The sequence below is a fragment of the Phyllostomus discolor genome, chromosome 13 (genome assembly GCF_004126475.2).
Source record: "Phyllostomus discolor isolate MPI-MPIP mPhyDis1 chromosome 13, mPhyDis1.pri.v3, whole genome shotgun sequence".
Lineage (NCBI taxonomy): Eukaryota > Metazoa > Chordata > Mammalia > Chiroptera > Phyllostomidae > Phyllostomus > Phyllostomus discolor.
This window is the reverse complement of record NC_040915.2, coordinates 18947708-18959859: the sequence shown is the minus strand read 5'-3', so window position 1 is coordinate 18959859 and position 12152 is coordinate 18947708. Positions and strand designations below refer to the sequence as shown.

The following is a 12152-nucleotide window of genomic DNA, read 5'->3' as shown; positions in this document are numbered from 1 at the left end:
GCAGTCACCACACTGTTGTCTGTGTCCATGAGATTTTTCTCTCTTTTTCTTGTTCATTTCCTCCACCTCTCCCACCCAGCCCCTTAATCTTCCCCCCGCCAGCAGCTGCCAACCTGCTCTCTATGAGTCTGTCTCTATGTTCATTGCAATATTACTTACAGTAGCCAAGATTTGGAACAGTCGAAGTATTCATCAGTAGATAAGTGAACAAAAAAGCTGGTTACACTACACAATGGAATACTACTCAGCTGTAAAAAAGAAGGAAATCTTACCTTTGCGAGAGCATGGATGGACCAGGAGAACATTATGTGAAGTGAAATAAGCCAGCAAGAGAAAGACAAGTACTGTATGATTTCTGTTAAACAAGTTTTCAGTAATACTTGTTGAATTCATTTTAATTCTGAAATCAAAGAATGCTGCCCCTTAGAAGTCTCCCAGGCATACACTTGAATGGACTGGCATCACTTGCGAAACAAGCATGAAGGACAACTCCACATCTTTGGGGAATAGTGGTGCTTAGTTTCATGACTACAAGAGACAGACTTATTCTCCCATCCCCTAACCTTCCCCTACCCCCTTTCCCTAGGGACACAGACAAAAGAGGCATGGTCCCAGAGCTCACGGGGTGGGTAGCAGAAATCCCAGGATCCCAGCGTGGTCCTGACACTGAATACCAGGGGTCTTGATGGAGAAACAGCTGCCAGAACATATGTGTGATCAGGAGGATTTGCTCTTAGTCCCCTGGACTGAAGCACATCCATGCATAATACAGTACTCAGTTTTCTGAAAGGCTGCATGGCAGACTTCCTCTGGCATGTTATCATGTTTTTTCATTGACTGACAGATTAGTGCTGAAACTTTTCTAACCTCCCTGTTCCTATGAAGCATTTAAGAATTTGTAAATCAAGACACATCTCCTTTGTTTCTTTCTTCTTGCTACTGTCCCGATTCAGCCTTCATTCTTTATCCTCCACCTTAGCAAGTTCAGGGGGTGGGCTCCCCACCTCCACGCTCTCCCGACTCTGCCACCAGAGTGACCCTGCCAGAGTGCTGCCAGGAACTTAGCAGAGTCCCCTGCTTACTGAAAAAAAAAATTCCAAAATTCTAAGATCGGCATTCCAGGTTTCCACAATTTGTCATTTCAGGCAGCCTTTCCAACATTAGTTGCCATAAACCATGTCCTGAGTTGTAATTAATCAGCCCCATTCTTACCACAAAATAGTTATTACTGTGCTTCTATTTGTTGTAGCATAGCACCCGCCATTTCTTTCAGCCAATATGTTTGACCTGTTTCTCCTGTTAACATCCTACTCACTCCTCAAGTTCAAGGCCATGCAGCCCTCTTCAGGGAGCCTTCCTTACCCCATCAGAAGGAGAAGTCTTGTTACACTTCTGAAACAACGGTTACTTTTTAGAAAGCAGTTATCCAATGATGATGATGATGAGGATGATGATGTGATATGGATAGAAGAGATAGAGGTTTTGTTTTTCCTTGAAACTAACATTTTTAATTTCAACATATTGTACCGAGCACAGTATAGAAGGAAACCTAATGATACTGACTGAATGAATAAATACAATTAACCCAGTATAATTATCCTCACTTCTCACAGCTTATTCATTACATAATTCTCGGTCTTTATGTATCAGATTTTCTTGAAGTTGGGGCTCTTTCTGGGGTGACCATGAGGTCATTGCATAGGTGACTTCCTGATACAAAGACTAATGAAGTACCTGGTCTGCGCCAGGCCTGTGGTGGGTTCTGAGAAGCAAGTTGTAAATAAAAACAACACATTCCTGCTCTCACCAAGTTCACAGTTTCAGGGGGACCCCAGTTAACAATAAGGGCGCAGGACCCAGGGGGTGTTTCCAGGAGGAACGGATGTGGCAGCTGAGACCTGAAGGAGTCCTAGAAGTGAGTCAGACGACACTGTGTGTGGCGAGTGTGAGGTGGGGATGTAAGGGACAACTGTGTGAGGAATCCGGGCAGAGGACAGGGAAAACGAATAGAGTAGGAGAAGCCCTTATGGAAGAGAGGAAGAACCAGCAAGGTAAAAGGCATTCCTTATGGTTGGAGTACATGTGAGTGAAGTGGAGGCCATGAGGCAAGGCCATGGGCAGCCGCAGCTGGAAGAGCACTCTGAGTTATCAACAACAAACTCCCAGGTCTTTGGAGGGTGGGAAGCAGGGCACCGACGTGATCCGACAGGCCCTTTGGAACGGTTGCTGAAAATTCATGGCAGGTGGATGGGAGATCGTGGAGACAGGAGCCCTCGGTGGGGGCTCTTGCAGGCCGCCCAGGCTGCGGGTGACTGTCCAGCACTAGCCCAGGTCTCGGCCACTGCAGTAACCACTGTCTCTTCTCAGGGTGTCCAGGGCAGCGGCTGAGGAGACCTTGCCAAGGAACACCACACAGTAGATGCTGAAACATCGCGCTCCAGGATAAGAAACAGTAACATGGCAGCACCCATGTGAGAGGAATCAAAGAGCAACAGACTCCATTTAGAAAGGAACAATGTCCAAGAAAGGGCGAAATAAGGGCGAGAAGCCCGAGGCGCTCATTGTCGCCCTTCAAGCTGCCAACGAAGACCTCAGGACCAAGCTCACCGACATCCAGATAGAGCTGCATCAGGAGAAGTCCAAGGTGAGTGGGGCCCCTGTGGCCACGGCCTGGAGGGTAGCTCTGGCCCTGCTCTGCCTGCCAGCCCCTCCATGGCTCCTTTCTGCCTCTGCCTTTCTGTATCATGGAGATGTTCTCCTGTGCAGCAGGAGGGATGTGAGCTCAGGTATACGCAGAAAGTGACAATGACAGGGTCACAAGGCCAATCTCTGCCTCTGTTGAAAGCCTGGTTCAGGAAACCAGCTACTCATCATTGAGACAATGGCCACACCAGCACCACCTCCCCTGGACACTTGTAATAGTTGTGGACTTGGGTAAGTCCCCTCCCTCACCTTCTAGAGGTTATTCCCGAATGGCATTTCAAGCAATGTTTCTAAAGTGTATTATCACATCCTGTCACTCAAAACCCTTCGTGGCTTCCTCTGCCTCTCAGAAGCAGAGGGGTTTTCCTGCCAGCACAGGACGTTCCCCACAGCTCTCCCTTTAACTCAGCTCCCACCTCTGCCCACTGCACCCATCACTCTGCTCCAGCCTCTTGGAAGAACCAAGAGAGATGCCAGCCACAGCGAGGGCCTTTGCTCTTCTTGTTCCTCTCCCAGTCAGCGCCTTGCTCTGCCCTTCCCTTCTTCAGGAGGCAGCTGCAGTCACTCATCCGACCACAGTCCCTAACACGGAACATGCCCAGTTACTCCTCACAGGCTGGTGTTCTTGATTCGCTTCGTAGAGGATTACATATTTATTTATTTACGTGCTTATGCTTCTCTCTCCCCAGTCAAGTACAACCTCTGTGAAACAGAGACTGACTTTACCTCTGTATTCCTAAAGCCCAGAGAAATATCCAGAACTGAATAGCTCAACATATGTTTTGATTGAGTCAAAGCATGAACGAAAGATGATTTATCCCTTGTACCTTAGTTTCTTCATCAGTAACACTGTACTGTCTCATAGAGCTGTGATGAGGTTTAAGTTAGACAAGTACATAAAGTAGTTGTGTGGATTAAAGGAGAAATTCATGTCAAGTGCTCCGAGAGCTGCCTGGCACATAGTAAACTCAAAAAAATGGTAGTCATAGTAATATTCTTTCTAATATGCTCTTCGCTGAGTTGTTACTAACTAGGCTTAACAGATACTCTTTACTTTTCTGAATTTCATGAATGGATTTGGTAACCCTTATCCCACCAGAGCCGTGTGGCTCTCAAGCAGGGTCATGGATAGGAAAACATTTGGAAATATCCAACATGCAGTAAGACAAGTCTGTTCCCTGCACGCTGGGCGCAGCCATGTCAACACTAAGTTGTATCTAGAAAATTCTTTGTGTAGTAGAAAATGTTTTGGATCAAACTATAGATCACAAACCAACAAATACCCTTCTCTTATTTTACCTACCTCTTCTTCTTTGACATTACTATTAAATTTTAATTAGTTATCTTCCCCCAAACATAATAAATATTAGGCCACCCAAAGCCTTTTGCCTCCCTCTCAGCAAAACCTTAACCTTGGATGAACAGACTCCATATAAAATTTGTGAAGGAAATTTTTTAGTTTCTATGAAGTTAAAAGGAACATGATGTTTTTTTTAAAAAAAATGTGTCTGTGAGTCAGAAGACCAAGGATTTTTTGCCTCTTCTTGGGGACAGATTTAAGTATCGCTGCGTCTCGATCTGTAATTCAATGACTGAATCTGTTTCTCCATGCCCATGTCCCTCAAACATCACCGTGCCTTGGAATGACCTAGGGATTTATTAAAATTGAGACCCCTGGACGTTCGAAGGTTCTGACAGTAAGTGGGGTGAAGACCAAGATTTACAGTTCCAACCAACCGTCCAGACAGTCCCCCGAGCAGGTGGCTCTGCGCCTTTGTCTTGACAAACACTCCACTCTAGGATTCCTCCCCAGCTCGACAGTCCGTGTACTTTCATTGGCTTTAAGTTTCCTGGGGCGATGTAACTTCAAGGGAGCAGCCGCCTTTAATTGTAGTAATGACTGGATGACAAACTGCATTCACTACATTTGTAGGCGGAAGCCTGTTGGCCCGGAGACAGGTAACCGTAAACTGCCTCTGATTTACAGAGAACCACTCAGGAGATTTCAGAGAGGCAGGGGCCCTGAGGGTCCCATCCACTGCCAATGTTCTACACATTCAAGTCTTTTGAAAGGGCTAAGCTGAGCCTGGACTCGGCTGCCTGTTTATCCAGGACCTGGCAGCGGAGTCTAAGTCGGGAAGGTCCGGTGCTGTCCCCTTCCTCTGACAGGAGACTGGAAGGCAGCGTTCTGAATGAAAGCACTGCCCTACCCTCCCCCTCCAGGCTGCCTCCCTGTCGCCCTCTCCTTGGCAGTTAATTATAGTCCCAGCGCAGGGGCTCAAGCAGAGGCTCACGGCCTGTCAGCAGCCTTCCCCGAAGAACAAAGGGAATTTGGAGGGCAAACAAGTCATAAGGCAGTTTTATTAAAATAAATAGACTTGTGTCTCCAAGGCTCAGGCGTTACGAGAGAGAATATGAACAATGCCCAGATGTGGATGCACACTCTCGGTTTGGTTCCAAGACGGTGATAAAATGGCAGTTTGGCTCCTGGGGAATAGACTAGTTAGAGAGTGGAAACCTTCGGGGCGATGGGGCATTACTTATTTTTCCAGGAAGACAGATCATCCCAGTGACATTTCCCGAGCACGTTGTGTGGAGAGCGGAGTCATAAATGCTTTGGGCTGATGAGAGAAGTAGCTACACTTCACTGAGTGTTTACTGCCTGTCATGCTGTAGTAAACGCATTTTCTCCTGGCATAATGCCAGCGCTTTCACTTAGCACCTGAGTGACCCTGAGCAGGTCACGAAATCTTTCCCTTTTCTCATCCACCGAATGGGAGAATAGTGGTGTCTACTTCATAAGGGGTGTGTGTGTGTTCGTTTTTGAGCAGTTAGTTTGTGGCCAGCATGTCAGGTGTTTTAATTCATTATTGCATTTCCTCTTCACTACTACCCTCTGAGGTGGACACTGTTGTTATCCCCATTTAATAGATGAGGAAACTGAGGCTCAGGGAGGTAAAGCAATTCACCCAGAGTCACATGCTAGTAAGGGGCAGAGCTGGTTTCTCAACTCTCCTCCCTTCTTCACCGAAGCCTATGCTCTTTTTTATTTGACATATTTTCCCCCGTTTCATTGAAATGTAATTGACACGTAACATCATACAAATTTAAGTTGTATAACAGAATGATTTGGTCTGTGCATATATTGCAAAATGATCACCACAATGAGTTAACATTCATCACCTCACATAGTTAATTTTTTCCTTGTGATGAGAGCTTTTAAGATCTATCTTTGCAACTTTCAAATGCACAGTACAGTTGCTAACTACAGTCATATGTTGTTCACTACATCTCCAGAAAGTATTTGTCATAACTGGAAGTTTGTGCCTTTTGACACTTTACCCATGTCCCTCACCTCCTACCTCCTGCCCCCGGCAACCACAAATCTGACCCCTGTTTCTATGACTTTGGCTTTCCAGATTCCCCATATAAAGAGATTCTACAATATTTGTCTTCCTCTGTCTGACTTATTTCACTTAGCATAATGCCTTTAAGGTTCATCCATGTTGTCACAGATTGCAGAATTCCCTTCCTTTTTCTGACTAGATAATATTCCATTGTATGTATATCCACCTTTCCTTCATTATCCTTCGATGGACACTTAGGTTGTTACCATGTCTTGCAAAGTCCACGCCCTTGACAATATGGAGGTCTGGAAAAACCCAAAAACCTCAGGCAGAGAACAAGAGAATATAGAACTGTGTTTTCCACTATTAGGCAAATTTGAAATGGAGAAACCACCTGGAGCATCCCCATATCCTTCCCCCATAGATGTGTGCATTTCCACCACAGGGAAACAGCAAAAATATTAGACACAGTCAACTTGCGCTGAGTAGAAATTATCTAAAAATTTGCAAGCACTCCTAGGAATAAATATTCAGAGAAGTAGGTCATTTTCACTGCACTTCAGGCATAAGGGCTGGGGGTGGACCTCAGGAGGCTCTGTGGTGGGGAGGAAGGCACAGTGTGGGACCTTTGTGCTGGATGACTGTGTCTTTCCCCGCCCGCACTTTCGCATTTACAAAATGAGTGGACTGCAATGAGATAGAAGAGCTAAGGCCCTCGCGTAACTGTGGGTGTGCATCAGGAAAGGCGCATGCCTGCTCTAGCTCTTCCTCCACCCAGATAGTTTTCAGGACTCTTCAGCTGTCAGGCCTCCTGGCCACTGAGTCTAGGTAACACTGTTCCCCTATTTCCATTTGCTCTACCACATCATCCTGCTAGATTTTTGACATAGAACTGCGTGCTGTCTGCAGGTACCTTGTTTGTTTGTTTGTTTGTTTGTTTGCTTGTTGATTTCCTGCTGCCCACACCCAATAACATGTGACCCTCTGTGGGTAAGAGACCATGTCTGCTGAGGTTCCCCTAAATCAGGTCTCCTAAGTCAGGTGTCATGGTGCTTATACAGCTGCCTGGCATGGAGGAGGTGCACAGTACTGCTTGCTGAATGAATTTTCATGATCCCTTTAAAAACTTTCGCATAGCACCATGGCATCAAATCCTGGCATAGTGTTTACTTAGTGGGAAACCCCGGGCTCTGGGGGAGAGAGGATTTCCATGCAGGTCTGTTTTGTTCTCGGACCAGCACCCTGAGTCGTTAAGCTGTAGTGTTTCCTCTGATCACTCTGATTGGACACTGGGAGGCTGCCATGCACTGCTAAGGTTTGTGAGCACACCAGGAATTGCTGTGGGATGGGAAATCCAGCCCCACGATCCCCAGGGCTTCCCACCTAAGGGCAACCCACGGCTACAGGGAATGAAGGCTCAGTGGCAGAGAGCAGCAGGCTGGGGTGCAGGGTCCAGGAGGAGGTAGCTCCAAACAGGAGTTTCCACCATGGGAATAGCCCTTAGAGACTGCACAGCATTTTCACAGTCCCCGCGGTGAGCCTGGGACAAAGGGCTGCAATGACTAGCCCGACTTCACTGACGGAGAAATGGAGTTCAAACGCTTTAACTCATTGGACACATGAGTGCCACACGAGTGGAGGAGCCAATGTGGGAATCCAGCCTTCACTAAGGCGTGACATAGGTGATGCTGAAAACCCGATTCCGCCATGCTCTGTTCCTGCGAGGGCACTCTCAGAACACCAGCCCTTTCTCTGTCCTCACTGAGTGCTTCAGAGCCTCTGGGCTCAGGGCCCATTTGGGGTGCAGTGCTACTGGCTTTTTGTGTCTTTAGTTTTGTTTTAGAAGCCTAATGGCTAAAGTCAAGAAATGAAAAACTAGAATCCTTTCTAGTTATAAAGTTTCCGTAGAAGTGACCTGCCCTTTTCCTCCTTCGCCTTTCTGTTTGAGATTTATGTAGTATACCCATGACAAACTCACTAGTGAGTTTAGACCTCCAGCAAGATCCGCTGCCTGTAATCCGAGCCAATGCTTTTGTTAGCTTGTCTTGCCTTGATAACCTCTCAGCCCTCCTTACCTTTGCGGACTGTCCAATTTTAATCCTAGATTTCTCAGGTCACGTGAGTGCTCACATCACAGCCGACTTGACCTTGGCAGAATTTACACTGGCATTTTGCAAAGGCCAGTCTGGAATTGGACAGGAGGGGACAGGTCTTTGTGAGGGAGTCAGGAATTTCCTTCCTTCTGTCATAACATAAGCTTTCCTCACTAGGATTAACTTTTCCTAATGACTTTTTTTTTCCACATAAAACCTCTCAGGAGAAGGGATTGGGAGCTGTGTCGTTCAAAGCCTGTTCAGGGCTCACCCCCTTGCCCTGTCCCAGCCCGTACCCCATTCCCTCTGTGTACACATCATCCAAGTGGCTCCCAAGTTAAGATTAGATGCCATCAATGTCGGGGACTCAGTCCATCCTGAGGAAACCCAATTTTACCTTTGAACATCTATTTATGTTAGGGAAATACTTGTTACAGTTTTAACGCAATATGCGGATATTAGGCTTATTATGATAATATGGATACTTATATATTTGGCATTTATATAGGATGCATAGTAATAGTTATCAAAATTAATATTGTAAATCTACCATAGATCAATAATTGTTCATCTCCCAGGTGGCCCTGCCTTTCCTGATACTTTGGCAGATTATGTAGTTGCTCCTCACAGCTCTGGGAGAAGGGTAGCACCCATCCCGGTTTGTAAACAGGAACACGGAGGCTGAGAGGTGAAGCAGCCTGCCCAAGGTTTCAGAGCAAACAAAGAGGTCTGGGTTCTGACGCAGACCCGGCTCCTGACCCACCTTGGGCTCCAGTCAACCCTCTTTCCATCACACTTGTATGGAGATGTTCTTCACTCTTCTCACCTGAAATTCACACGAAACAAGCACTACCTATATCACAATGCTGTGAGGAGGTTACTTCCTGACCTGTGTACAGTCTTTAGGAGAGAAGGGTACCAGACTCAAAGCAAGACCCTGATGAATGCTATTATGTGATCCAGCTGGAACTTTTCTCCATAAAACATTTCCACTAATCACAATTGGTTCTTTCTTCCACTAAACAGTTCTTCTGCATCAGCGCATTATTACCATCATACTTTCTTATAGTTGTACATGGATCTTTTTGTATACTCATTCTTACAATTCCCAGTAAATATTAAGATCTATTTTCTTATTGTTACCATGTGCAAATAATTCTCAGAAATGATTTTACCACAAAGTTTTATTGGTTCTTTGAATCCAAATGGCAGTCACAGCCTTTGTATCTCCTTTATAGTAAAACACTCCTCTCGAGCTTTGAAAAGCAGTCATACCTAGAAATTCTACCAAACCCTCCACCAGTTTCCATGACAACCAAAATCAGTGCCAGATGTAATTCAGTGCCTTTGAATTTTGTTTGGGTTCCGTGGATTCATTCATGTGATGGGCAGTAAAGCCAGTGTTGCTTGCATTTGTTTTTGTTTCAGTCTGAAGTACACATGGGCGGGTTAAAGTAGGATAAATTATCAGCCCTCATTACCTAGAAGAGAATCCTGAGTAAGGATACAAAATAATAACAAGAAGAAGATGACAAGTAATATGAGTAAGCAATATGATAATTAATAAATAGTAATACAAGAATAAATTCTATGTTTCTCCTACTCACAACTGTAAACCTACTTTTCTAACGCCTTTATTGTCCATGTACCTATATTTTCATGGATTTAAAAAATTTATCTCTACAGTCTACACATGAAAGATTGGTGTTTATAATTTGAGAGAAACAATTACAAAGTGATAGAATCTAATGTACCTACAGAGAATTTGACTAAATAATTTTAGATTTTAACCATCTTTTATATCCAATAGTAATACCTATATTTCTTAGTACATTACATTTCATCTATTTTTCCATGCCTTATCTAGTTGAACCCTAAAAGTACCCCTTTTATGGTTTTTTTAAAAAGAATAATCGAAGATCCTCAGAAGGATAAAGCAACTTTCCTAGGTATAGCAGATGGTGAAATTGAAATGCAAACCCAGAATTTCTTCTCCTTTGTCCATTTCACTAGCATTTCTCATTACTTTAGGAAGAATAGCTAAAATGTTCTGTAGTAACTTGATGCCAGCCTTTGTGGTCCTGCTGCTATTCCAAGTACCCACCTTAAAAACATCCTGCTGAAATGGAAGATGACTGATTTCCTATTATTTGAGCTAAACTTAACATTCCCAAGGTCCTAGATGGAAGTAAATTATCAGTTTCTAAATCAGTGAAAAATAAGAACCCTTTTCAAAGAGTTTTTTTTTCCATCTAGTTGAGGAATTAGCAACTTTTTTCTGTACAGGGCAAGATAGTAAGTATCTCAGGTTTTATAAGGACCAATCTCTCTAGAGATGGACTCAAACTCTACTGTAGCCTGAAAGCAACCATAGACAATGGTAGTAGCATCGACATGGCTGTGTCCAATAAAACTTTATTTAAAAAATAGGGGGCAGGAAAGTTTTGGCCCATGGGCCTCAGTTTGTCTACCATTGAGCCAGAAGATAGGCCACTTGGTGCATTGTCGGACAACTGGGGATTACGGATTTAGGTTGTTCTAATGGAAGCAGTTGAGAGAAACATATCAAGCAGGAGGGCAAGTAGGGCATCTCATATGTTAGGGGTGTTGGGGTTTTCTTCGTGCTTTATACAGAGAAGGAGTGGGTGAGGGGTTGCTTTGGGTAACCCTCGAAGCCTATATTTCTAACCTGTATGATAGGACATACGATGCTTACCTCTCATTAGGTGGCTAGCCAGGGACACATCTTGGAATCCATCTTCTTCCCAGCACACTTTTGTGGCCTCTTCTGATGTGTTGTGCTGGCAACCATTGGGTAGACACAGATGCACAAGGCTTATTGGCACCTTCTAGGAGTTTCCAGTCTGGGTAGAGATAGGAGAGGAGGGGGTGAGAACAGACAAGTGTACAAAAAACCATAGCATAAAGCAAAATGTGGACAGGACAAGTAAGGAGGTGTTAACAAAGTACACTTACAAGACAAAGGCAGGAGAAATGAGCTTTGCCCTTGGATCAAGGGCAGCCTGACCACAGAGGGTGGCTCTAGCTGAGCCAGTGGAATGAGAGGATTCCCGAAGGAGGGAAGGGCGGATCAGGAAGGGGAGTCTGCAGGCACACGGGTCTAGAAAAGCAAGGCGTGTGTACACAATGGCATTCTCCCCTGTCCCTGAAGAGGAAGATTCCGGAGCTGGAAGTCCAACCAAATCTGCTGAGAGCCCGAAAGGTGAAGCAAAGTGTTGGGAAGTTGATGCCACAGTGTAAAGGAGTCCTGGGTACATTTGGGCAGGCACATCAGTCAATCAGAACGAGGCTTTCCTCAGAGAATGTCACCAGCGTGTGGGACAGCTGGGTTCATTAAGTGAACCTCCAAGAACCCTGGGGGAGTGCTGCTGAGAAAAATATATGATATGACTGTAATGCAAGCCATATAGATGTGATGTTGAAATTCCTTGCAACAAGAATTTTGAAAGTAAAAGGATTAGTTTTAATACATCCTTTATTTAACTTAATTTTCCAAATATTGTAATTTTAAATGTGTAATTAATATAAACTTTTTCAGAAATATTTTACATTCTTACCTTACACTAAGTCTTTGAAATCTGCATGTATTTTACACTTAGACTAAGTCTTCAGACTTGCGATATTCCAAGTGCTCAGTGTGGCCGGTGGCCACCGTGTTGGACACTCCAGCTCTCCGGTGTGTGTGTGATAAGAGGCATCCAGGAAGGGACACTGGTCTCAGCTGGAGGCAAGATGGAAGGACAGTACGTTTGAAGTGCCTGGCTGCTTCCTTTGCCCAGTCTTCTTGGGCCCTGAGTTCTTTTAGAGTAGCCGACATGGGAACAATTGCTATGTCTTTAAAGTAAAATATTCATCAAATGTCATCTGGACTTAAAAAAAATCTGTTCTAGCTGAAGGTAGATAAACTGAGAAGGTAAGTAAAATCTCAGACACTTTATATTATCATTACAGTGATTTCAGTAAGGAGTTTGACTCTTAATATTTTTCA

General features: G+C 44.6%; 1 protein-coding gene across 1 annotated transcript in view; it reads left to right on the top strand.

The window, feature by feature from the left end:
• The window catches only part of JAKMIP2 (janus kinase and microtubule interacting protein 2), a 139388-nt gene that overhangs the window by 71300 nt on the left and 55936 nt on the right, over positions 1-12152 (top strand). Inside the window, 1 exon segment of the mRNA XM_028528235.2 lies at positions 2368-2644. Within this exon segment, the coding sequence (XP_028384036.1) occupies positions 2516-2644 (129 nt within the window). The 5' untranslated portion in view covers positions 2368-2515.